This window comes from Lycorma delicatula, chromosome 3, assembly GCF_047948215.1.
Source record: "Lycorma delicatula isolate Av1 chromosome 3, ASM4794821v1, whole genome shotgun sequence".
Lineage (NCBI taxonomy): Eukaryota > Metazoa > Arthropoda > Insecta > Hemiptera > Fulgoridae > Lycorma > Lycorma delicatula.
In genome coordinates, this window is record NC_134457.1 from 1,547,861 (window position 1) to 1,572,720 (window position 24,860).

The 24,860-nt window shown below is 29.0% G+C and overlaps 1 protein-coding gene, 1 long non-coding RNA gene and 1 pseudogene across 3 annotated transcripts in view; 2 read left to right on the forward strand and 1 right to left on the reverse strand.

Annotated features, from left to right (window-relative positions):
- Positions 1–7,689, forward strand: part of LOC142321337 (uncharacterized) — a 37,683-nt gene extending 29,994 nt beyond the window's left edge. For both annotated transcript variants that reach the window (XM_075359332.1, XM_075359334.1), the window contains 2 exons: positions 1,607–1,749; positions 7,313–7,689. In XM_075359332.1, the coding sequence (XP_075215447.1) occupies positions 1,607–1,749; positions 7,313–7,545 (376 nt within the window). In that variant the 3' untranslated portion in view covers positions 7,546–7,689. The remainder of the gene's footprint in view (positions 1–1,606; positions 1,750–7,312) is intronic.
- Positions 7,690–8,230: 541 nt separating this feature from the next.
- LOC142321338 (uncharacterized) lies at positions 8,231–11,423 on the reverse strand. Its single transcript, XR_012755600.1, has 2 exons — positions 11,352–11,423; positions 8,231–8,618 (listed from the first exon to the last, which is right to left on the reverse strand). It is a non-coding gene; the product is annotated as an uncharacterized LOC142321338 (long non-coding RNA).
- Positions 11,424–13,051: 1,628 nt separating this feature from the next.
- Positions 13,052–24,860, forward strand: part of LOC142320789 (general transcription and DNA repair factor IIH helicase/translocase subunit XPB-like) — a 52,476-nt pseudogene continuing 40,667 nt past the window's right edge.

Below are 24,860 nucleotides of genomic sequence, written 5' to 3' on the forward strand. Positions count from 1 at the left end.
GAGATGGCTGAATTAATTTCGAGATAGATATGGGGGGTGGGGGGGATTGCTTGAAAAATGGTTGTGGTGAGGAAGTGGCTGTTCCTATGTCCAATGTAAACGAATGAGAAGTGGAGAAATAAAAGAAATCATAAAGTTATACAATCTGAAGAATATTTGTAATGTGAATGAAGCAGGTATATTTTTTCAATTGCTTTCATGTTGTGCACTAATGGTCGAAGGAGAAAAATGTAAGGGAGGGACGTATCACAGCATTTTTCTGCTGCAGTGCTACCGGCAATGAGAACTTGATACTGTTAGTAATCTGTAAATCTTTGAAACCCTGCTGTTTTAAAAACATCCAGTCACTACCGTGCAATTATTGCGCCAATAAATGTGCATGGATAACCCAGTCCAATTTTAACGATCGGCTAGTAGAGCTGGACATTAAGATGAAACAGGAAAAAAGAAAAATCCTCCTTTTTGTAAATATTTGCTCTGCTTATAATGTTACAACCAGATTAGAAAATGTTCATGTTGAATTTTCTCCTGCAAACTGCACCGTTGTTTTACAACCACTTGATCTGGGTATTTAAAAGTACAGTACAGATCGAAAGAAAATACTACTCTGTATAGATTCAAATTCAAATGAAAAAATAAATGTCAAACACGCTTGCAAAATGATTTCAGATTCGTGGTCGCTGGTAAAAGAATTGACCGTAAAAAATGTTGGGGAAAATCAAAAATATTTGACTGCACAAATAGCAACCTTGATGAACCTTACGTTGAAGATGATAGTCCTGAAAGGGAGGGTCTTGCAGGATTCAGCAGTGAATTCTTTAGCTCTTATTCAAAAATCAGTGACATTCCAGGACTATTTTGGCATGGATGAAATGAAATTATGTTGCAAATGAAATAAGTGACAAAGAAGTTGTAGAGAACATAAAGCCTATTTCTGCTACATCTGTTTCAGTTTTAGTAGCTTGTGATTCAGAAAGCAGTGAAAATGAAGACGATAAATAAAATTGTCTCCGATTGATGTAAACACACGTTTAATAAATAAATATTCTCACTTTGTTACCAGATGTTCTGAAAATATTTTTCAAAATGTTAATTTCATTCAAATTTTCATTTTAAATGATGAAACTTAAAAGGCATTGCAATAAAAGATTACAGATTTTTTTAACAGCGGACAATGATTCACTAATTTCTGTTTTGTCTGTAATGAGTTTTCCTTAATGTTGTACTGGTATCATTTAAATAAATCAAAAATTTCATTTTGCTTGGTTATTTTTTAAGATTTGCTACTACATAATTAAATGTATAACGAAAGGATCATAGCGGTCCTGGTGATTTTGTTATAAAGAATTCAACCTGTGTACTCATATCTTGATACCTTTCATAAAAAAATTTTTGTTACCTTGACTATAATCTGTTTAAAATATGTAAATTTTTAAATTATAAGATCTTTATACTTATAACATCTATAAGTAATACTGCTGATTTAGAATTTTAGATTGTATTTGGATAATTCATTTACAAATTTAATATTTACCTGTCTATAGTATAATTGTAGAGTATGTCTTGCAGTATATTTTATTTATTAATATTGTTTATTTTTGTGCAGGGTTAGTATTGCTAATCTTCATATTGGAGTTTTGAATGAGAATTTGACAAAAGAAGATATTTTGGATGTAATGAATGGAAATCTGGTTGCTCTTTGCCATAAAGCTAGTGAAGATGATCGAAGAAATTTGTGTCTTGGTTTTGGTATGATTCCTTTTTATTAACTTGTTAAAAATTCTGTTACATTTTTAAAAATATTTACAAATTATACATCTCCCCTGGACCTGACAACATTTGTCTCAGTATGCTGCTGTCACACCTTCCTTACTCGGCACTACAATACCTATTGGATATTTATAATGGTTTATTCTCCACGCAAGTCTTCCCTTCAGTCTGTTTAAAAGCCATTGTTATATCAGTACTTAAACCTGGTAAATACAAAGCATACCCCTCAAGCTATCTCCTTATTTCCTCGACAAGTGTTTTATGCCAAGTGATGGAGAGAATGGTGAATTGCAGGCTTACATGGTATTTAGAGAGCCATGGCTTTTTATCTTCAGAACAGTGTGGTTTCTGCCAAGGAAGATTTTCTATTGACCATTTAGAGTCACTGGAAGCAGCTATTCAAATTGGTTTTCTACTCCGCCAGCGCCTCGTCGCTATCATCTTTGATATCAGGAAGGCATACGACACGACCTGGTGATGTGGTATTCTAACACCCTTAAAGAATTTGGAGTTAAGGGCAATATGCTTGCTTTTAGGGGTTTCTTAAATGACTGAACTCTCGGTGTTTATGAATCTTGGTTGGATAGCGTCGCCTTGGAGAATGAAGTGCCTCAAGGAAGTATATTAAGTGCCGCCTTGTTTACTACAGCCATCAACAATATTACTAAATGCGTGCAGCTACCTGTTTCATGTTCTTTATTTATTGATAACAAACTTTGACATATAAAAGATATATGCTGCCATGTGACTCCTCATGCAGAAAAGTTTGCCGTGAGGAACTGCTCCTCTGCCGATTGCAGTTAGGACATATGTAAGTTACTCATGAGTTTTTGATTTCAGGAGAAAATGCCCATTATGCATATAATGTGACAGCTGCTTGACTGTGCACCACATTCTTGTGGATTGCATATGTAATGCGTCCTTGCATTGTAAATATAAACTACCCAGAAACATTTGACAAATCCTGGGCAATGATAAGGAAATTTTAGACTGGGATGTTATTTTCCAACAGATCAGTATATTACGTAGAATTTAATATTGTTTTTGCCGTGTTTTTTTTTTGTTATTTATTTTAATATTGCTGTTATCCGAGACGGATAATTGGGTGTATTTAAATTTTATATTTTTTTATGGGTAATGATTTTTTAAAATTGTTTTTCATCTCTTCAAAAAAAAAAGCTGATTTACCCAACTAAATTTGTAATACATTTTTTTAAGCGAGTATTTGCAACTGGTTTGTTTATTTACGATAAGTAACAAATATCATCTGATATTAACACTGGATGTTAATTTTTAATTAGAAAATAATGTCAGTTTATATAGCCATTTAATTTATGTTGCGTTGTTAATAATTAGTTATTGCATATTATTATCAATGTTATAGCACTGTTTAAAGTTCATTATTGATTGCATTATGAATGTAAAATGCAATAAAATTGTTCATGCTGCACGTTTTATCTTGTTTTATTATTAACAATTTTTTCATCATTGCAGCTTTGAATGCTTATTACTTTAACAAAGGTATCAGCAGAAAAACTGGCTTCACCATTGGCTTCTCTTTTCTTTTTTTTTTGTAAAATTTTAAATCAAAATCGTGTCATAGTCCACTTTCCTATTTAAAAAAAAATTAAGTTTGATTCAATGCAGTGGATCCAAGATGGTGGACAAAAATTAAAAACCCACTATAATGCAAATTTTTTTAACCTATTTAGAACTCCCCCATTTCTTTCTGTTAACAAATACCTCTCAGAAATGCAGTATATAGCTTGTACCATTCTTAAATATCACCCTACATCCATATTGGTGAAATGAGGTCTTATTGAAATTCTTAGAACATTAAGGGACAGAACTAGTGATTTCTAATGGTTTTTGACCTGAGAAATTGAATAAAATAGGTCCCAGAACTGTATCTGCAGTAGTTTTTTATGACTAACAAACACAAAATTATATTGGAAATATAATTTCCAATTATATTTGGCAAATCCAGATCCCAAAACAATTGTGTGACTTTTGCATCTTCCCAAAACAGATTCACTACTGAGTACTCCTATCAGCTACAAACGATCTGTCTTAACACAATGCTGTATTGGTGAAATTATTATTGATGCAATTCAGCGCAGTCCAGGTGTCAGTACACATTGTCTCTAAGCAAATTGGAGTTCTGCATTCAATGGTTTGGAGGACACTTGAACAAGTTTTTTCCTTAACATAAGTTCAACATCTACACCCAGAAGATGATCCGCTTCGCTTGGAGTACTTTAACTGGTGAAATACAGATCGACAACTCTACAAATATATTTTGTTTACCGAGACAAATTTCACTTAAGATGGTGTCAACAACTTATGCAATGAGCGTACATGGGCAGGAGTTAATCCTCATGAAATGGTAGAAGGTAATTTACAACACCAATTTAGTGTCAATGTGTGGTGCGGCCTTCTTCACAATCAGCTGTTTGGACCGTTTATATTACCTGGCCACATAAATGCTTAGGTTCTACTTGCCTTTCCTTCAAGAATAATTGCCACAGCTGGTTGAAAGATGTTCCTCTAGTGTTGAGATGCAAAGTATACTTCTAACATGATGACACACCTCCCCACTTTTGTGTTGTTACTCACTTAAATCATAATTTCCCTGTGCACACGATGCAACTGCCGCATGACTGTGCACCACATTCTCCGTGGATTGCCTATGTTATGCGGCGTTGCGTCGTCAGTTTAGGTGATATCTTCCGTGATATCTTGTGCAATGATAGCAGCAGGGTTTTGGAACAGGTGTTTCTCTTTTTGCATAGTACCAGGTTACTGCAAAGGATTTAATATGCTCATATATTTTTCTGTAAGGAGAGTTTTTTTTTAATTTTAACCTTTATTTTCAATTTGGTTTGTGGTTCTATGAATTTAATTTTACTATCCGGGGAGGGGATTTTTGCACAACCCGTCGGAGTTAGGTAAGTTTTATATACTTTCTTTAATCTATTATTTTAACTTTTATATTTTATCAACTTTGTGTATGGTATTGGTTTTGAGTTTTATTTTGCCTTCTTGGCTTGTTTTAGTAAATTTTTATTATATGATTAATATTATGTTTACACCTTGTATAGTTTATTATTTCGGAGTTATTTTACCCTTTTACTAATATCTACCGGGCGATGATAACGCCCAGGTGTTTTTCGCCCACTAACAAAAAGAAAAAAAAAAAAATTTCCTGAGAAATGGATCGGTTGTGGAGGTTCACATTCCTGCCCACGAAGATCATCTGATCTAACACCTTTAGATTTTTGTGTCTGGGAATGGATGAAAAATATTACATATAAGACAAAAATACATTCTTGTGAGGAATTAATTGTCTGCATTATGGATGCGGCTGAGCAACGTAAGGGCAGACCTGAAGTACAAAAAAAATCAACAAAAGCGGTACAGATGACTGCTAAGAAATGTGTTGATAGTGGCGGACTCCTTTTTGAACATTTATTATAAACTACTAGTATGTATAATGCACTTTGGTCTAGCGTACTGTTTCTATTAAAATTTTTCTAAATTCTCTTTTTTATTCAATTTATCTTAACCATTTTATTCAGAATTGAATATTTTACAATTTTTTTTTTAAAGTTATAGTACATCAAACATAAATAGTTTTTTTCTTAATCTATTGGTTTTCAGCCCAGATTTCTCATAAACTACTGTGGGTACAATTTTGGGACCTATTTTATTCGATGTTTTAGGTCAAAAACCATAAGAATCACTAATTATGTGTTTTAATGTCCTAAAAATCTTAGTACGACCTTGACCTCCATTTCACTGGGGTAGCTGAAATCTGAGTGAAATCTTTCACTAGCTGTAACTTGCAAACAAAACATTTTAGGACATATGTTTATATGAACTTTTTTCATTATTTTCATGAGAAGAAATGGTTATGAAAGTCCCAGGAGAACTTTGTGATACAGCCTGTATAATCCAACTTATAAATAATGAACATTTGATCATTTTAAATAGTCTATATAATTATAATGAAAATTTATAATTTACATGCAAAACAGAAAAATACATTTTTTAGATATCAAAATTGAAATAAATGTAAACAATTTTAAGGAAATATTAATTTATAGAAAACTCGCAATGAATGATCAGAAAAAATTAATAAATATAAAAAAAACGATGTTTTTAAGCTGTACATTATACAAAAAAAAGATGAAAATTAACTCAAAAAAGAAATAGATGAAGTAAAACAAATAGTTTAATGGTTTTGATGATAAAATTATAGAAAAGTGTATAAAATACAGTTTAAAGTACCATGATATTTTTACAAAATTACAACAAGAAAATAACGAGATAAGTAATAGTTTTTCCTAGAATACATTTATACAAATAAAAAAAAATTACTAATGTAAAAATAATGATTATAAATGTAAAAATGCATATAAACCAAATAACCATATAAAATATTTAAGGAATAACAATAATAAAAATGATGTAGAGGACTTAAAGGGAATATATATAATTAGATGTAATGAATGTAATAAAATTGTGTGATGTGGCTAGCCATTTGTTGTAATGTAAGCATAGTATTACTGATTGTATAGTAATTTTTGAAATTTGTGTCAACAAAAAAGTGGATATACTTGCAAAATATTAAATTTATAAATTTAAACAAAAGTATGAGATGATGAAAAAACAGATTGTATTAAGGCTTATTCACTGTATTATGTATAACTTGTGCTAGTTGTTTATACTTGAACAGTTGAGATACAAATTCAGTTTAGACTTGCATTTTTTATTTTATTGTATACTAATTCCTAGGATATTATTTCTACAATTATATATTATGATGTTTTATATTAAATTGAAAAAGTAACAGCTGTAAATTAAACATTTAAATTTAATTTACATTTTCTTGCCAAGTTAAAAATTTTAATTTTGATATTCATACCAAATCATGTTTTAGAATTGAAAAAGCTTTTAATAATGACTGTATTACCATTTCCTTTAAAATTTTAACTTATGTATATTAATTTTTTAAGATCAGCTGAACTGAATTTATTAAATTCAGCATCTTAAATATGCATGTCTTTATACTTATTTATGGTATTGCAACTACTTTTTATGTGAACACATAAAAATGATATTTTAATTCAAGATGATTTCTAGCATTAACATCAACTGATGTCAGGTGAGAGTAATGATAAAGGTCTTGGCCTTTATTGACTGCCATCATTATTCTCACCTGGCTGTAAAAGCATTAAAAGTATTTTTTTTTTTTTTTAGAAACTATTTAATAACTTCACTTTGATTTGTCATTAAAAAAAGAAATTTTCTAAAAATATCTTTTTAATGATGACTTGTTAGAATTGTTTAAAATTATAAGATGATTGTAGTTTTCTTGCCATCTTCTTGATGGTAAGATATAGAACTCATTACAAAGTAATTTGTGTAACAGTTCTACTGTAGATCATAAGATTGTATTTCGAGACAATTATTATTATTATATATTCTTTCAATTATCAGTGCTATTGTATTCTTTATTGTCTTCTTTTTTTTTTAATAGGTATTGTAAGAGGTGTGAAGAAAGAGACTGAAGAACTGTTTTTATTAACACCTCTTAATGAAGATATGTTAAGTCAAGTCAATAGTATAATTAAAGGATGTGTCTATTTACCAAATACAATTTTTTGTAATCCTCCAGAAAGTGTAACAGGACATGTACCTTATACATCCGTTAGTAATAATGTGCTGAGTGGTGTAGTCAAGAAAACTTATAAAAACCTAGATACCGTATAAAGACTATTTTAATAAATTTTTCTGTAATCCTCCAGACATAGGATATGTACCTTATACATCCATTAGTAATAATGTACTGAGTGGTGTAGTTAAAAAACTTATAATTAAGCCTTGATATTGAGTAAATAAAATTTTTTTAATACATTTTTTAATGTTTTTTTTTTTTTTAATTTTTATAATTATTATATAATGCTTATTTTATTAAGTTTTAAGTGTGGCTAAATTGTTATGCAATTTACTGATAGTGAGAGCTGTGTGATTATTAGTTTGTTTGTTATTATAAATGCCTTTATATAGTTACAATATCAAACAACTCTGAAATTGTATAGTAATGTCAATAACTTAGAACTACTTAGAACAGAAAAACCTAAAAAAAAACTAATACCAACAGTTGACTTTTGTGGAATCCCACATCAGTCGGTATATAATTATATCAAATAACAAAAACAAAAAAGAAATAAAATTTAGAAAACAAACCCCAGGATTAATAGCATCTATTAAAATGAAGTAGAAAATTGTTTTTACAATCTGTGTTTAAGTGTAAAGTAGGGATACGTATTTACTTAAATTAACATAACACATTATTATCTTTTTTGTTTTAGTATTCTTTTAGTTAATTTTCAGTACAATAAAAAATTGGTAGTTAAATACCTGAAAAATACCATGAAATAAATAACATAATAAATTTAAATAAATAGTTGATTTATTAGCAGTTAACATTTTTAAAACACAGTTATTCAGCACAATGTATCAGCTATTTATAAATAATTTACATTAGACAAAAACTTAACAATTACAAAATTATTAAATTGCTAAAATTTAAGTTATGCCACTTACTACATAAATACTACTTTTTAAGCATAAAAACAGGTACGAGTAACATTAAAAGTTTAAATTTATCTGATAATTGATACTGTTGGGTATTTCTGTTGAGCTCTTGCGATTAGACTTGTCAAACTTTCCAGTAGTTAATAATATTAAAAAGCGTTTCTGATAGGATTCTTTCAGTGGTATATTGAGATCCAAAGCTGATTTTACTACAGCAGAACATCTTTTTAAATTGTTTTGTGAATCTGTAAAATAAGTATAAGTATTTTAAAATTAAAAAAAATATGTGTCAGTCTTAACAGGCTGTTGTATTAAAGTATAGAGGCAGTAAAAATCGGGTCACTAATTTTTAAGTCAAATGAGTCTTTTCTAACTCAGAGCTACTTTACAATAGTGTATTCATAACTAGTGTCAACTTAAAACATTTTTTAAATATTATATGTGTTTAAATGTGTAATAAAACAGTAATAATTAATAATGTTATCGAGGAGAAATTTTATTTTATTTTTCACGCACCTGTACACTTTTTACTAGTTTTAAAAAAAAACATTGTTAGGAAGAAGGTTAATTACTAGTTAAAAAGATTGTAGGTGACCTAATGAGATTTAATTCCCTCTTGAAACTGACATAACCATGACCAAATTAACAAGAACCCCATGCCAAGCTTAATAAGGAAAGTGAAAATCGAAGTGGTTTTCTCACCATCTTCTTTACTGAGCCAGTTTGACTATAAAGTGAACATTATTATTCAGAGAAATAACTCAGAACTGTAGGTTCTTAAATGTGCTCTACATATGTAAAAACAATGTACTCCTGGTGAGAGATAATGCATTACATTATCTTGATAGAAAAAAAATTTAATAAAACTCACAAAATTTACAGTGAGAAACTGCTCTTTATTTTTATTCTATCAACATTTTTCTACAGATAAAAAATAAATGCTTAATGAAATCAAATAATTATTACTACAGCAGAAATATCTAAACTAAAAACAAAATTTCAAGGGTAATCAACAAACATCAATAAAAAAAAATACATGTTATAGACTGTATATCCCACACTATTTTTTTTATCTAGTATTATATATATATATATAATATAAATAATTTTTTTAAAAATTCAAATAATTCATCACATACTGACCAATGTGTTATTTAAAAAAATAGATGAGTAAATAAATGAGTTAAACTTAATTTTTAAAACTAAGAATATATATTTTCTTTTTGAATACTCAAATAATTAAAAATATTGAAACTTTGTTAATCAAATTTAATATTATAACATATATAATGGGACATCAAAATTTACATATATACTTATTATATTATTCAAAATATAAAACATAATTTCAAATAAAATTTCAGAAAATTAAAAGAATATTTTTATTGTAATAGATGTGTATATTATTTAATAAACTGAAGATAAGGGATACTGCGAAAATTGTTATTGGAAATTAATAATAATGCTAAGTTACTTATTTAATTACTGTTTTGGTGGTTTATATGTTGTATTTTGTAATTTGTTTTGTATTCTGTTTTGTAATTTTTATATATATATATATAATATAGAAAAGTAACCTAGGAAATCTGTAGAACATTTTTGAATATAAATTTTCTTATATTAGGCAGAAATTCATGTTGAGATTACCTATGATATTAAATGTGTTATAATATTTCAAACGCATATTAAAATTGTTTAAATTAAAAAAAAAATATATTATATACACCTTTAATATGTCAAAGTAATCCTTCCCCAGCTTAATAATAGTTTAAGTGGCTATATAATTAGGATAACTAGTGTGATATATATTTATATTATTATTATGCTTTTACGTGCAACATGGGACCACTTAAGTCAATTTTAGTTAATCTTTTCTGAGAAAAGCGTGTTATTTTACTCTTCCGAGCTGCCCAGTATTTCTTCATCCGTTCAGATCATTCTACTTTTAATACTACTACTGTAATTGTGTAATAAGTACAAGGTGAATCACTAGTTATCCCAATTCTATAGCCGCTTAAACTATTATTAAGCTGGAGAAGGATTACTTTGACACAGTAAAGATGTATATATTATATATTTTTTTAAATTAAATACAATTTTAATATGCGTTTGAAATATTATAACACATTCAATGTCATAGATAACCTCAACATGAATTTCTGCCTAATATAAGAAAATTTGTATTCAAAAATGTTCTATATATGTGAGCATATATACAGCAAATATATGAGTGACTGGGAAGTTCCTGAACAGTGAAAATTTTTTAAAAGACTAACCAGGTCACATACCAATAATAATGACACCAAAGACCATTAAAGTAATTGAACCATAGCAGAGTAAAATCTGTGCATAACAGTGAATGAAATCTGGTTATAAGTCATACATAAATATAATAATTATACCATACTGTTCATGATCAGCAGTTCAATAAAGAGCCTGTAACAAGAATGCCGTACCAAATGTGTGTAGATGGTGTATTCCTAGATACAACTTTCTGTTAGTGAGACCTGGATCCACTAACAAAAATTGGAAACCAAGAAAGTAAGTTATTTTATTTGCCTTATGTCCTCATCAAAATTGAAAATAACCAAAACCCTAACAATCAGCAGAAAATTTATCATCAATCAATCCACTAATGAAGCACTGATACACTTGCACTGCTTATCAAGGACTAGACTCTTCCTCATATTTTATACATAATTTTACATAGAAAAAACATATTTTAAAATGAAATGTTACAAGAAAGTCAGATTTCATGACAAATGAAGTAGGCTAATCAAATGAAAATATACTTTTCCTTGATTACCAGTTTGGGTAACCTACATTATTATTTAGAAATTAGAATTAAATGAAAGATTACTAAATTTCTTGGTTGAAGTGAGAGATGCCTGAGCAAAATTATCATTACAATTTATTTTAATAAAAGCTGCAGTGGCAGACAATATAAATATACTAGTGAAGTTATTCTGTATGCCTACAATAATAGTCAAAAAGACTATGAAGAACAGATGAATATTGATCGATGGCATTAAGTTAAAGCAACACTTCACACAGTCTACGGACAACATCAATTTTATGGCACTGCATGTAAGAAACACACCAAACAGGTACCAATGGCTTTATTACAATAATAAGTTCCTCATTATCATTCAATATTTTTTTTGCTAATTCCTGATCTGCAAACCATTCACTTTCTTGTAATGATCTCCATAAAATAGCCATGGGATAATAATTATCATATTTATCAGCTAATTGTTTAATAAAATTTGTCATTACAACCAATAAAGCTTCCCCATGCTTCATTATTACATCAGAGATGATATCATATATTATGTAATTTAGTTCATACTTTAAACTAACTGAGCAGTTCTGATATAACTGTTCTAAAATATCAAGAGATTCAGAAAAATTTCCTGAATACCATAACATTTGAGCTGTGTAGTGTTTAAAACCACAGTACTTCTTAAACTCATTTGCATACAAACACTTATGGTATGACTGCATTAATTCCAAACCTTCTTTTTCTCCTAATTTTGCAAATAATTTTGTTAAGTATAACATAAATCCATACGGTAAACAGTATGATCTTTCTTTACATAGTTTAATACAAGTAACAGTATTATTTACATTGTGAACCCTTAAAGAATCTATTATTTTGGAAACAAGTTCTTCTTTTGTACAATGATCAGGCAATTCCAATATTTGGTAAAAATATTGATTAAATTTGTTTTGTTTAATGATACTTTGAAAATAAATTCATTAAATTTATTGCAATTTTCTTGAACTAAATTTTCCGTATAAATATCCAAAACATCGTAGTTTAGAACGTTTCTTGAACTACTTTTACTAGTATGTCTATGAACTAAATTAAAAAGTAATCGTAAATGGTTAAATTTACATAATCTACTACATAAAGTATTATGAGTCAATGCCATAACAATAAGTCAGTCAATAACGGTACAAAATAGTTTCGGGTACCGCATTTAAGTACAGATTTATTTGACTTTTATACATTTTTAAAATACATGATCTATCAGAATAACTTAAGGTCGCTAGTTTCGTGTTTTAAACTTAAATTAATCTGCTGACTGACCCTCTGCAAGAAGAAAGTATTTTTGAAAAAATAAGCAAATCTAATTACAATAAGAATGAGCAAACACCGCACAACCTGCTAACGTTTTGAAAATTTCAACGTTACTCTGGAAAATTATTTGAGGTTAGTTCCAATTCTGTGATGTGCAATAGATATCGAATTATGAACTGCTTTTTTCATGCCAAATATTGACTAATGTTAATTTACTAGAATGTCTTAGTTTTTCTTCTATTTTTAAACTTTATTCATCTTTTCGGATGTGGAGGAATGTAGAATTTTATTTTAAAGTTTTAATTTTTTTTTAGTAAGTAATTTTTTTCATTTACAAAATAATAATTGGAAGTTCGATAGTAATGATTTAGTTCGAAGAGCTATCGATAGTGTTGAAGTTTAAAGTTGTATCGTAGTCGTGATTTGCAGTCTTACAAAACGAAAGCTAATTCTTGTAAACTGCAGATGTGATAGTAATTGTAAAAGCTGTATTATATATGTATAGGCAGCCAACGTAAATAATATCTTAATATGTTAAAATGTGTTCATAGTTGGGTTACGGTTGCGAAGTAAGATTGTGCAATTTAGCTTTCTTTTATTTAAATCGCGATGGGAGGCCCAAAGCGTACTAAAAAAGATTTCGGTTAGTATTTGTGTTTTTTGATAACCTAGAACTTTGTTAGATATATAATTTTGAATTTGCAGAAATTGAAGGTGGAGAATTTACTTTGTGAAATTTCAAGCTTTGCACATAATTTTCCTTTCAGTAGAAAATATCTTGTATGTTTAAAAACTTTTCCTATTACGAAAAATTATTTAGTTAGTGTAACAAAATTCTTGAATCAATAATTACTTGTGGAATTCTGTTGATCATATGATTGATGATAATACTTTTATAATTCTACTTTACTGTTTTTATTTTTTATCTGATTTTATTTTACAGATAAAAGATCCAAGAAAAAGAAGAAAGATGATGAAGATTAATATGCTGATGATCCAATTGAAGGAAACGATGAAGGTAATTTGTTATCTTTATATATTAATATGGAATTTAAGAAAATGAGAAAACTACAAAATTGAATACAGTTTTCCAAAAAAACTTATTGTATGTGTAAACTTTTTTAACTAAAATATTTTTTTCCTTTAAATGAAAATGTAATTTAAGTACATTATATTTATACTTAATAAATTAATAATAAACATCAAAACTAGTGGCATTAAAATGGAAATTAACAGTTCGTTACAGGAAAATGAACTGAGTCTTCTAACTAAATAATTATGAGTTATTTAACTAAATAATTCTTCACCAAAAGCTCACATCATATTTACAAGAATAATGCTCATCTAGGTGGAAACCTCATTTTGCCCTTATATGAAGGGGTCATTCTTCAAAGAAATAAGACTATTGCCTGTGTGAAATTATTTTGAACTCTTGCAGTTTTTGAAATACATAAAGTGATAATGAAAATTTATACATTATCACTCTGTTTTTCAGAATCATTTTGGCCTGGGAATAATTAATTTTGTTTTCAAAGAAAATTGTTGATATATATTTTCCATTAAAAATAATGAGGTCATCGCTGACATTTTAAGTGAAAATTCTTTTATTTCACTGTAATCGTCTTTATCCAAAACTATACACACATACCTATACTTTATTGTTTTTATGTATCATCAGAATTAAATTTAACCAAGATAAATTTACCTGGTTCAATCTTGTAATATTAATATAATTAATCCCGTCCCGGTGGTAAACATGATGTAGGAAGAATTGATGTATGTCATGATGTATGTCAGGTTGCAATTGTAATTAAATCAGACAGGTGACTCAATTAAATTTTTAATTTTACAAAAAAATGGACCAATTTCTGCTGAATACCAGATAATAGATCACTTTAAGGGTAGCCCTGGTTCCGGCTGAATATTACAGTATATATTAATTATTGCATAAGTGAAACACTTATTAGATTCAGGAAAGAAAATTTATGAAATAAATTAAAAAAGAAACAAGGATACCAAAATAACAAATTTATCATTTCCATGTTCACTTTTCCATTCCTCTACCTAATACTAACAGGGAATGAGAAATTTTAGATATCAGTTCCCTCTCAAACAAAGAAGACTAAACTGACTGGTATGATTATTCACCGATAATTAGAGCAGGAAACTAACAAGCAGGATGTAATGTTTTGTAATATTTTTGGGAATCAAACATAAGGTATTTTTGTATCTTGAAAATGCATGCTGACATTTGAGAGCACCTGGACAAATTTCCAGGTAAGTTTGATAAACTTTTGAATTTTTTACAATTGTGATCAATGGGAACTAGTTTATTATATTGGTTCTTAAATGATTTTGATTTTATCCTTACTTTATACCCTTCAATTTTCAGAGTATTACTCTGCGATTTGTATTAGTCAAGGTGTGGTACCACAATTTTGTAAGGGATGCATTTACCAAGTGAATAATGTTGCTTGTTAGTGCAGTATGGAATTTTTGTTATTTTAGAAGTGTAAATAATTGTAAACTAAATATTAATGAAAAAATGAATTAAATGATGTTCCTCCACCATTTGTTTGGATTACTTAGAATTTTGTATTAAAGCAGTGTATTTAGTAGCTGGCCGCAAACATGTATATAAAAAAAATTTTATTGTTTTTAAAATTAAAGATTTAATTAATTATTGACTACATATATTATATCATGTTTAAAATAATAAGTTAAATATTTTATTAATATTTTTTCAACTGATGATGAGGAAATTCCTCGAAAGCGCTTTTATTTATAAAAAAGAAAAACAAGATAAGGTAAGAGCTGTTATTGATTCCGTACTTTGGCGGATTGTGCTGAATTTTGTCAATGCTTTTGGTATTAATCGGTAGAGAGGAAGATATAGAAAAAAAAGAATTTGTTTTACTAAATTAATAAATATATATATGATTAAAAGGACGAAATTATTCCGGAACCGATTTAAACTTTCTCCATACTTAAAATCTCAATTAAAAAAAATCGGTTTGCGCCTCCACGTTGGTTCGTCTGGATAACCAGTTAGAAACGTGGAGATTTCTACTGGTGAACTAAATCGGAATCACCTCTCTGGATCACATCCAGAGTTGTAACTCGGGAATTTATTCCCACCCAAGGCTGACTTGCCTTTGAAAGTCAAATATGGAAGGTCTTTTAAGAAAAAATCCACCGTCTGGTAAATACCAGAGAAGGCTGCGCTCGGATCCGGTGGGCAGCTGCTTAAAAGATAACAATGAATCGGAGCGTTTGGAAACACCCAAAAACAACACAACTTCAAAATTGAGGATAAGACACAAGCAAATAAACTACATTGCCACTCACAACATTAATTCTCTAACTCAACCCGGCAAACTAAAAACTCTAACAGACATAATGGACAAACAAAATATCCTAATCGCAGGACTTCAAGAAATGAGAAACACCGATCGAGAGCCATTTGAATCTCAGGGTTACAGAATTTACAAAGGAATCCCCGGGAAACGTGTGATGAAGAATTGCCCACAGTTCGGAACAGGATTTGCAATCAATCTTAAAATAATTGACTCAGTCGTAGAATTTAAGTCTTACTCCCCCAGGATTTCAACCTTAACCCTAAAATCAGCCAATAAATTCTACACCATAATAAATGTCCATGCTCCCACCAATGACAAAAACAATCTTAAAAAAGATAGAGAAGAGATGGACAAATTCTGGGAACTTCTTGACCAAACTGCAAACAACATAAATAAGACCCACACGAAGATTTTAATAGGGGACTTTAATGCCCAACTTGGTAAAGAACGAAGATATCGTGATATTATCGGAAAATGGCCTGCCCAAAAGAAAACTAACAAGAACGGCCAAAGACTTGTCGAATTTTGCAGAAACCATAATATGATCTCAAAATTCACCTATTTTATGAGAAAACCAAACAAATTGAAGACTTGGAAACACCCAGATTGGAAAAAAGGAGAATGGCAACTGGATCATGTTTGCATGGACCGGAATTATCACAAGGAGATTTATAATGTAAAAGTCTTGAGAGGAACAGATACTGGATCGGACCATTACTTAATTAAAGTTAAAATAAAATTCACCCCGCATAAAAAGAAAAAATCCCAACCTAAAAACAAAAGAGCTTATGATCCACATAAATTAATAAACAATGCCATCTTTGAAGAAACAACAAAAAAACCAAATTAACTAATAATTTAAAAGAACTGACATCCCAACTGAAAGAAATAGCTGAAGAACTAGCCCCTATAAACCCAAGAAAAAAACACCAATGGTGGAATGAAGAATGTGACAAAGCAGTCAAAGACCGACACCGGGCTTGGATCAACCACCAAACCCAGAAAACTGAAGAATCTAACCATGAATTCACCAAACAAAGGAAAATAACTCAGATAATTATAAGAGGACCAAACGACAAGCCCAAAAAAACTTGATTCAGCAAATAGAAGAAAGTTCCAAGAAAACTAATTTCCGAGACTATTATAAAATTTTTGGTCAGGCTCTTCAAAGATATGAACCACCCACCCTTATGCTGAGAGGAAAAAAAGGAAATATGGCCCACACCAATAAAGAAAATGCTGAAATTTTGGCAGAAACCTTCAATAGACTCCTCAACTGTGACGACCCCCCAGAGCTTTTTGAGATTGACACTGAAACTCCAGTTAAAACTTCACCAGTAAATATCAAACCCGCCAACAATTCAAGAAGTTCTCGCAGCCTTAAATGAAATAAAAAACTACAAAGCAAGCGGAGAAGACCAGCTTTTCGCAGAACTCTGGAAACACTCATCAGTTTATTCAGTCAAAACTTCCCTACATTGCCTTATATTACAATGTTAAAAATAATGCAATACTTTGGAATCAAATAAAAAATTCTAAACATTAAAAACATATTTTCTCAGAGATCTTTACAATGATAATAGTAGAATATTTTATTAGCCGGTTAAAAATTTGACAATAAAAATTGTAGTCTAGGATTTTGGATTTTAACTGCAAGATTTTGCCACAATATACATAAACATATGTATCATGAAACTTTGCATTAACCAAGGAGCTTTGTTTTCTATTTGGTAAAAGTGAAATTTTGATATTTACTTGTCTTTTAATGTTAGAATATGACATTAATAAAAAAGTTATTAAATTCTATTAATAAAGTTGATATACCTATAAATCTTCTTCAGCACAATATCTTTCTAGAATATTCCTCCTTCAAGAATAAATGTGCTTGCAATAAAACTTTTGAAATAATAGAATGGATAATATAGAGTTAATTATAATGGTTAATATAGATAGAGTAATTATAATCAATCATATGTGCTGAAATAAAATTGCGAATTGCAATTTGTAACTATCAAAACATAAGTTGTCATAAACAGGAGGTTTGTAATTAGAAAGCTGCCAAGTAGTACGAAAAGTACCATCAATCTCTCATTAGGGTTGCCATGAGTGGGACAGACCTTAATCATTACAAAAAAAAAAATTATGCTACTTTTGGAAAATAAACTATTTTATACACAAAACACACAGATCTGGAAATAATTGGGTATTATTTATAAAGAATAATAAATTCAAATTACACATATAAAATATAAATTAACATTGTATATACTGCTGGTATAATTATTAAAATTATATGAATTGATATAAAAGGGATGTATATATAAAAGATATAATTAGTCAGGATTACATAGATTTTTGGTGTTCTTAGACGATATGTGCAGAAATTTAATAAAATTAAAATTGGTATATATATATATATATATATATTAAAATACATACAAGAACAATAATCCTAAATTTATAAAAACTTGGTACTGTGTATAAAAGGAAATTTATATAACTAAATATAAATACAATATCAATCTCATCATTAGAAATAAAATTTCAATTATTTATTTAATTACAGAAAAAATCATGGCATATCATTCCATTTCTATTAAATAATATTTTCTTATATTATTAAATTGTTTTTTATTACTTACAAACAAAGATTGCTTGGTAAAATTAATTGACAACTAGGTAAAATTTACAGTTTAAAGTTTTATAAAAATTAATTTAAAGAATTGATAGGCTGAATATTTTTGTAATTAAATAATTCAAAATAGAGGATTTATTATATTAATATAATGCAGAAGTTTGATAAGTATGAATAAGAATAAATTAAATAAAGATAAATATGAATTAGAATCACATCATAGTTAATGAATTTATAAAATAAACAAATTTAATTTTTGCAGCTATGTAATTAGATGAATGCAACTGACCTAATGTAGGTTACCATTTAAAAAAAAAAAAAAACACCTTTTATGTATAAAGAGTACATAATAATTAAGTGCAGATGTAAAAGTGGTCACTGAGGATAATACTTCATATAATACTTCAGGATAAAGTATTCATCATACTAGCAGCATAAAATTTACAATAAATCATGTTTAAACTCATAGTTTTTTGAGTATGTGTACCTTTTTCTTACATAATTTTAATTTATATTTATTTTTAGTTAACATAAAAAAAGCTAAAAGAAATAATCTGATAAGAGTAATAAGAAATTGATCGAACTTAAAATTATTTAATAATGTTTCAAGAAATATTAACTTTGATTGCTGAATGATTTTCAAGGATAATACAACAAACTATTAAAGCACAATAAGAAAAACTATTTACTCTAAGTAACATCATATTACAAATAACTTAAATCACTGTGATGAAGTAACCCAGTTCTCTGACTGAATTACGTATGAAAAATAATTACTATAAGTTCATAGTAAACTATCACACTTATCAGAACTTAAAATAGTTTCTTATAGCCTTCTGTAAATTGTATTAAGAAACATTTATTAACTATTAAGAAACTATTTTATTAACTAAACTTACAATTAATAATAACAATTATCAACAAACAAAGAACAAGACACTTTGTTTAAAAATATAATAATAATTCATTTGATCTAGGGGATAGAGTTTCAGAAAGAGGGAGCAACATGTAACAAAAGAAAAAAAATACCTGAACTTTGTCCATTTTCTGTTCTGTCCTAACCTTACCTAAATAAGCACCTACGGAAGCGAGACCCTTTTCAAAATCACTCAGAAAAACCGAATTGAAAAAATTCTGAAAATAGAGAGGAGAATTGTCAGAACGTGTATCAATAAAAAACACCAAAAAGAAGGCCAATGGTGGATTGTGCCAAATGAGGTGGTGTATCGAGAAATAGAGCCTGTTACTGATACTATGCGGAAAAAAAGAATCTCTTTCTTCGGTCATCTCATAAGGACACCGCAAACAAGACCGTCAAGAAATATCATTGAAAAGCTCTGGTTCCAAAAGCTAGAAGTAGGATGGATCAAAGAAATTAGAGAAGATATGAAAGAATTGGGAATTTCCCTGACCGACCTACAGAATAAAACTGGAAAAATTACAAAGCTAAAAGATAAAAGCATTAGATTTAAACAAAAGACAGACAAACGACAAAATACAACGAAGAGGGTGTTTACGGATGAAGAAAAGAAAGCAAGATCTGAACGGATGAAGAAATACTGGGCAGCTCGAAAGAGTAAAATAACACGCTTTTCTCAGAAAAGATCCAACTAAAATTGACTTAAGTGGTCCCATGTTGGCCGTAAAAGCATAATAATAATAATAATATGATTAAAAATAATAAAAAGATAATCATCAGAATTGATTTGCTGCCAAAAAATTTTAAAGAATACTCATGTTTATTAACTTGTTTTTATTTAATAAAGCTTTCAAAAATTGTAGCCAAGTGGCCCTCAGTACTATTCCACTTAGTAATGGGCTGGAAGCAGCAAGGATTTTCCATTACTTTTGTGTTTGCTCTTGCAGAATTGAAATTGTAATTTTAAGAAAACATGAGGGCTGGATTTCTGATTAAACTATCCTCATACTAGAGCTATAATATGCCATTCCAAGAACTGGTGATTTGTTTCCTACCTGCTCTACTCATTGCCATTTTTAAAAGATAGGCCTATCTTTCCTGAGCTGCACCTACTTATATAGTAGGTATAGCTTACATCCTAATGTTTTTAGAATTTATATAAACTTTATATGTACTCTATAGCTGTCTCTGATGTTTATTTTATTTTTCTTGAAAAGTAGTTCCTCATTTTTACAGCTTCATGGTTGATATATCTCTAAATGCCCTAGAGTATAAGTAATTTTAAATTACAGAGGTAATTTTCTCAAGATATTAATTTTTTAAGATGATTATTATTTTTTTTTTTATATGTTAAAATTTATTTATACATTTTTCAGATGGAATTCCAGATGCTGCCAAAAAGAATGCCGAAGCTAATGATAGCGGAGCACTTGAGGATGAATTTGGTGCAAAAGATTATCGATCACAGATGGTTCTTAAACCAGATCATGCATCTAGACCTTTATGGGTTGTTAGTATCAATTTTGTTTACATGTTGTATAAATTAAATATATTTATTGTATAATTATTTTTTCTTTATGTAACTTATGGCATGACTTGAAATTCCATTTAAAACAGTTCATGATGCACCTAAATAAAAATTAATTTTCATCCTTTTAGTATTTATGATTAAATCTGTTTGCTATGAAATTATGAATCATTATTTTATAAATGTTACTTATGGTAATAAATTCATGATTTTTTGGGATGTTGGTATTCCCCAGCACAAATATGAAGAAAAAAAATTTTCTGCATACTCGTTAAATGTGTGCTTAAATACAGTCAATTATTTATTAACACCTTCAGAATTAAACCAGCACTATAAGTTTCATCAATTTCCCAAATTTTTATCTGTCTTCTTGCAAATAAAATCATTAATGGAATTTTTCAATGCATCAGTCAGAATTTTCACTCATTATCTGCTATGATAAAAATCTATAACACTTTTTCAGCCCGATTTTAACTGTTGTCCCACATCACTAAATGTTTTCACCGTTAATATACTTTCTTCCATAGTGTTTAACATCTGTGAGTGAATTTTGGCTGGTTTTACACCTTCAGAAAATAAAAATCTTATCGCAGCACAGTGTTGGTTCTGTTTCAAGCGGAGGTAACATTGAAATAAATAAAAAAGTTATAATAATGGAACTTCTTTTCAAACAGTCAATATTTTCTATGTAAGGGATGTCAACTTGTACATCAGACTGTTTTTTTTAAGTAGTCTTTTTGCTGTTGTCATTTGTCTTTAATTATTGAATCCTTTTATTATTGATTAAATTACATTTTACATGTTATCTGATCTTAATACAGTTTTTACTTAGACATTTTAATTGTTTTTAAAGTTTCTTTCATTGCTCTTTTAATCTAACATAGAAATTAAAAAAACTTCAAGCTTAAATTTTGGTTAAATTTAGTAACTCATAAAGTAGATTTCATTGGATTATATTGGTTTTAATAATTGCTTATCCTATGCATACATAATTTTGGTCAGTTGTTTGTTTCAGTGAGATGGTATGGATAGGGATTTGAATAAATGAAATAGTTTTTGTTTTGAATGTTTACATATATTATTAGCCTTTAGGTTGATAATGCAATGCATGTGTTTGCTGCATTTTACACAAAACCACTATTTTGAATCGTTTTGTTAATGAATCTTCTTTTTTTTTCATTGATATTCAGGAAGTTAGGACTTATTTTAAATATAAAGAGTAATTATTTAGTGGGTATTGATAAACTTCTGCTAGTATTTTAAAAGTTGTGTGTGCCATTATTCTTTATCTTACCAATTTAATTGAACAGATCTTACAATAGTGGACAATTTTCCTGCTGCCTTTACATCTGCAGTTATTCTCCCGAATTAAAAAAGATTTTGAAATGTACAAAATTACAGGCCAATTTCATTGTCTGTATTTTCAAAAATATTTATAAAAATTATAAAAAATAGAATGTAAAATTTTTTGATTAGAATAATATATTGACTAACCTTTATCATTATCAACTTCTTGCATTGTCATCTACAAGGAGGGTAACTGTATCTAAATTCAGAGGTAATTAATTAAAAGCTCTTGAAAATTCTACATTAGCACTTGAAAAAGTTAACCACTGCTTGTGTTGTAAACATCTAATTTAAATATGGATAAAACTGTTGCATGTGCTCAGGTAATTGTAATATTACTAATTGTGTGAATAGAATTCCCATTAATGATAATATTTTTGTTGTATATAGTGAAACATTTCTGGGTATTTTATTAGAAGACAAATTTTCTTAGGTTGATCGAATTGATTAATTTGAAACAAAATCAAACTGGTTTCCTTTGAAGTGTTTTTAATAAAATGCTAAGTTTCTCATCGTTACTAAATATTTATTATTCTTAGGAAGTAAAATCATCTCTTGGGGATCCCTTGAAAAGTCAGAGTGTGTTTTCAAGATACAGTGAAATGTCAGATTATTGTTTGGTGCCAATAAGTATGAATTGTTTAAAGATATTTATTAAATTGAAAATGTTTACTTATCTATGCATTTCTATTTATAAGTGTGCAGTTTTTACTAAAAAGACTAGTCACGAGTCACTTTTTCTTAAAAAATAACAATATCCACATATATCAAACAAAGCAACAGGACTATTTTTGTATAACTGAACATAATTCTTCAGCTTACAAGAAAAAGCCTTATTAGAAAGAGCTAATGTTGTCATTTTTAATAAATTATTGAAAAATTTAAAAGATCTCACATTATTTAAAATAAAACTGAAAAATTCTCTTTTACAGAAACAATATTAGCTTGTCAATTACTTTTTACACAAAGCCGCGTGCGAATTTGTGTAAAGCTGCTTGTATCTTTTAACCAGCAGCAGATCTCATAGGTATTTTTGGCATCTATTTATCAAGTTGTTATAACTTTGTGTTGCTGCTTTTATTGTTATAAAACAAAACATATTTTTAGGTGCACATATTTGACACGGCTACAAAGAAGAAGCAAAGGAAAATACAAGACTAAAACCTTAAATTTATGGATCGAATCATTTGCATTTATACAAAACTCAAATGGCTTCCGACTTGCCTTATTTGTCAAGAATAATTGGCACATAACAAGAAATCAAATTTGGAGAGACACTTTACAACTGAACACTCATCATTTGGCAGTAAATATCCTGCCGGTGGTGCGAGGAAGAAAGCAGTTGAGGAACTGAATTAAATACAGAACTTGATTTTTCTTGACTCTTCTGAAAAATATAAAGTTCTGGATTTAATTATTGTGTGCAATCTTCCCACAGTGTTAATATTGCAAGCTTTATTGTTAGTCAAGAGATTGCTAAGAGAGGCGAACCATACACAGACGGTGAACACATTAAAAGTTGTTTTATAAATGTATCCAAGAGCTGTTCTGGATTTTAAGAATAAGGCAGATTTTCTTAAAGAAATTAAAGACTTACTGCTGCCTGCTAAAACAGTAAAAGACAGAACAGTCAAAATGTCTTCAGCAAATCAAAGATGTTGAATTGTTTCAGCTTTATCAATAGCTGTTGATGACAAATCTTGTGACATAAATGACAGTGCAAGTTTCAATTTTTGGACGATTTATTTCATGTGTGGGTCCTAAAGAAGAACTTTTAGAATTATTGCTGCTGAAAGGTCAAACATATGGCGACGACGAACATGATATTGCAAATGGTATCATTGAATATGTGCAGAAACATCATATTCCACTCGATAAAATTGTTTCAGTTTCAACTGATGGGGCAAAAAGTATGACCAGAGTGAGAAAAGGTTTTGTTTCTATTTTGAAGGAAAAAATTAATCATAAGATACTTGTTTACCATTGCATCATTCAGTAAGAAGCACTTTGTGCACAGAGTTTTCCAGAAGGAATTTGCAATGTTATGAAATTAGTGATCAAGGTTGTCAAACCAATTGTAGTTAAAGCTCTTTATTATCGCTAATTTAAAGAATTTTTAGTTGAAGTGGAGAGTGAATACGCAGATCTTTTGCTGCATATTAAGGTACGTTGGCTTTCAAGAGGAAACATTTTAAAACGTTTCGCTTCCTTATTAGAAATTAAAGCATTTCTCCTTGAAAAGGATGTTGACTATCCTGAACTAATGGATGTTCAGGAGATCCAAAAATTTTACGGTAGATGTTATGTCTCATCTAAATAATCTTAATTGTAAACCACTCTCTCTTTTCCCTGTTTAGCCTCCGGTAACCACCATTCAGATAATACTTCGGAGGATGAATGAGGATGATATGCATGAGTGTAAATGAAGTGTAGTCTTGTACATTCTCAGTTCGACTATTCCTGAGATGTGTGGTTAATTGAAACCCAACCACCAAAGAACACTGGTATCCACGATCCATTATTCAAATCCGTGTTAAAATAACTGGCTTTACTAGGACTTGAACGCTGGAACTCTCGGCTTCCAAATCAGCTGATTTGGGAAGATGCGTTCACCA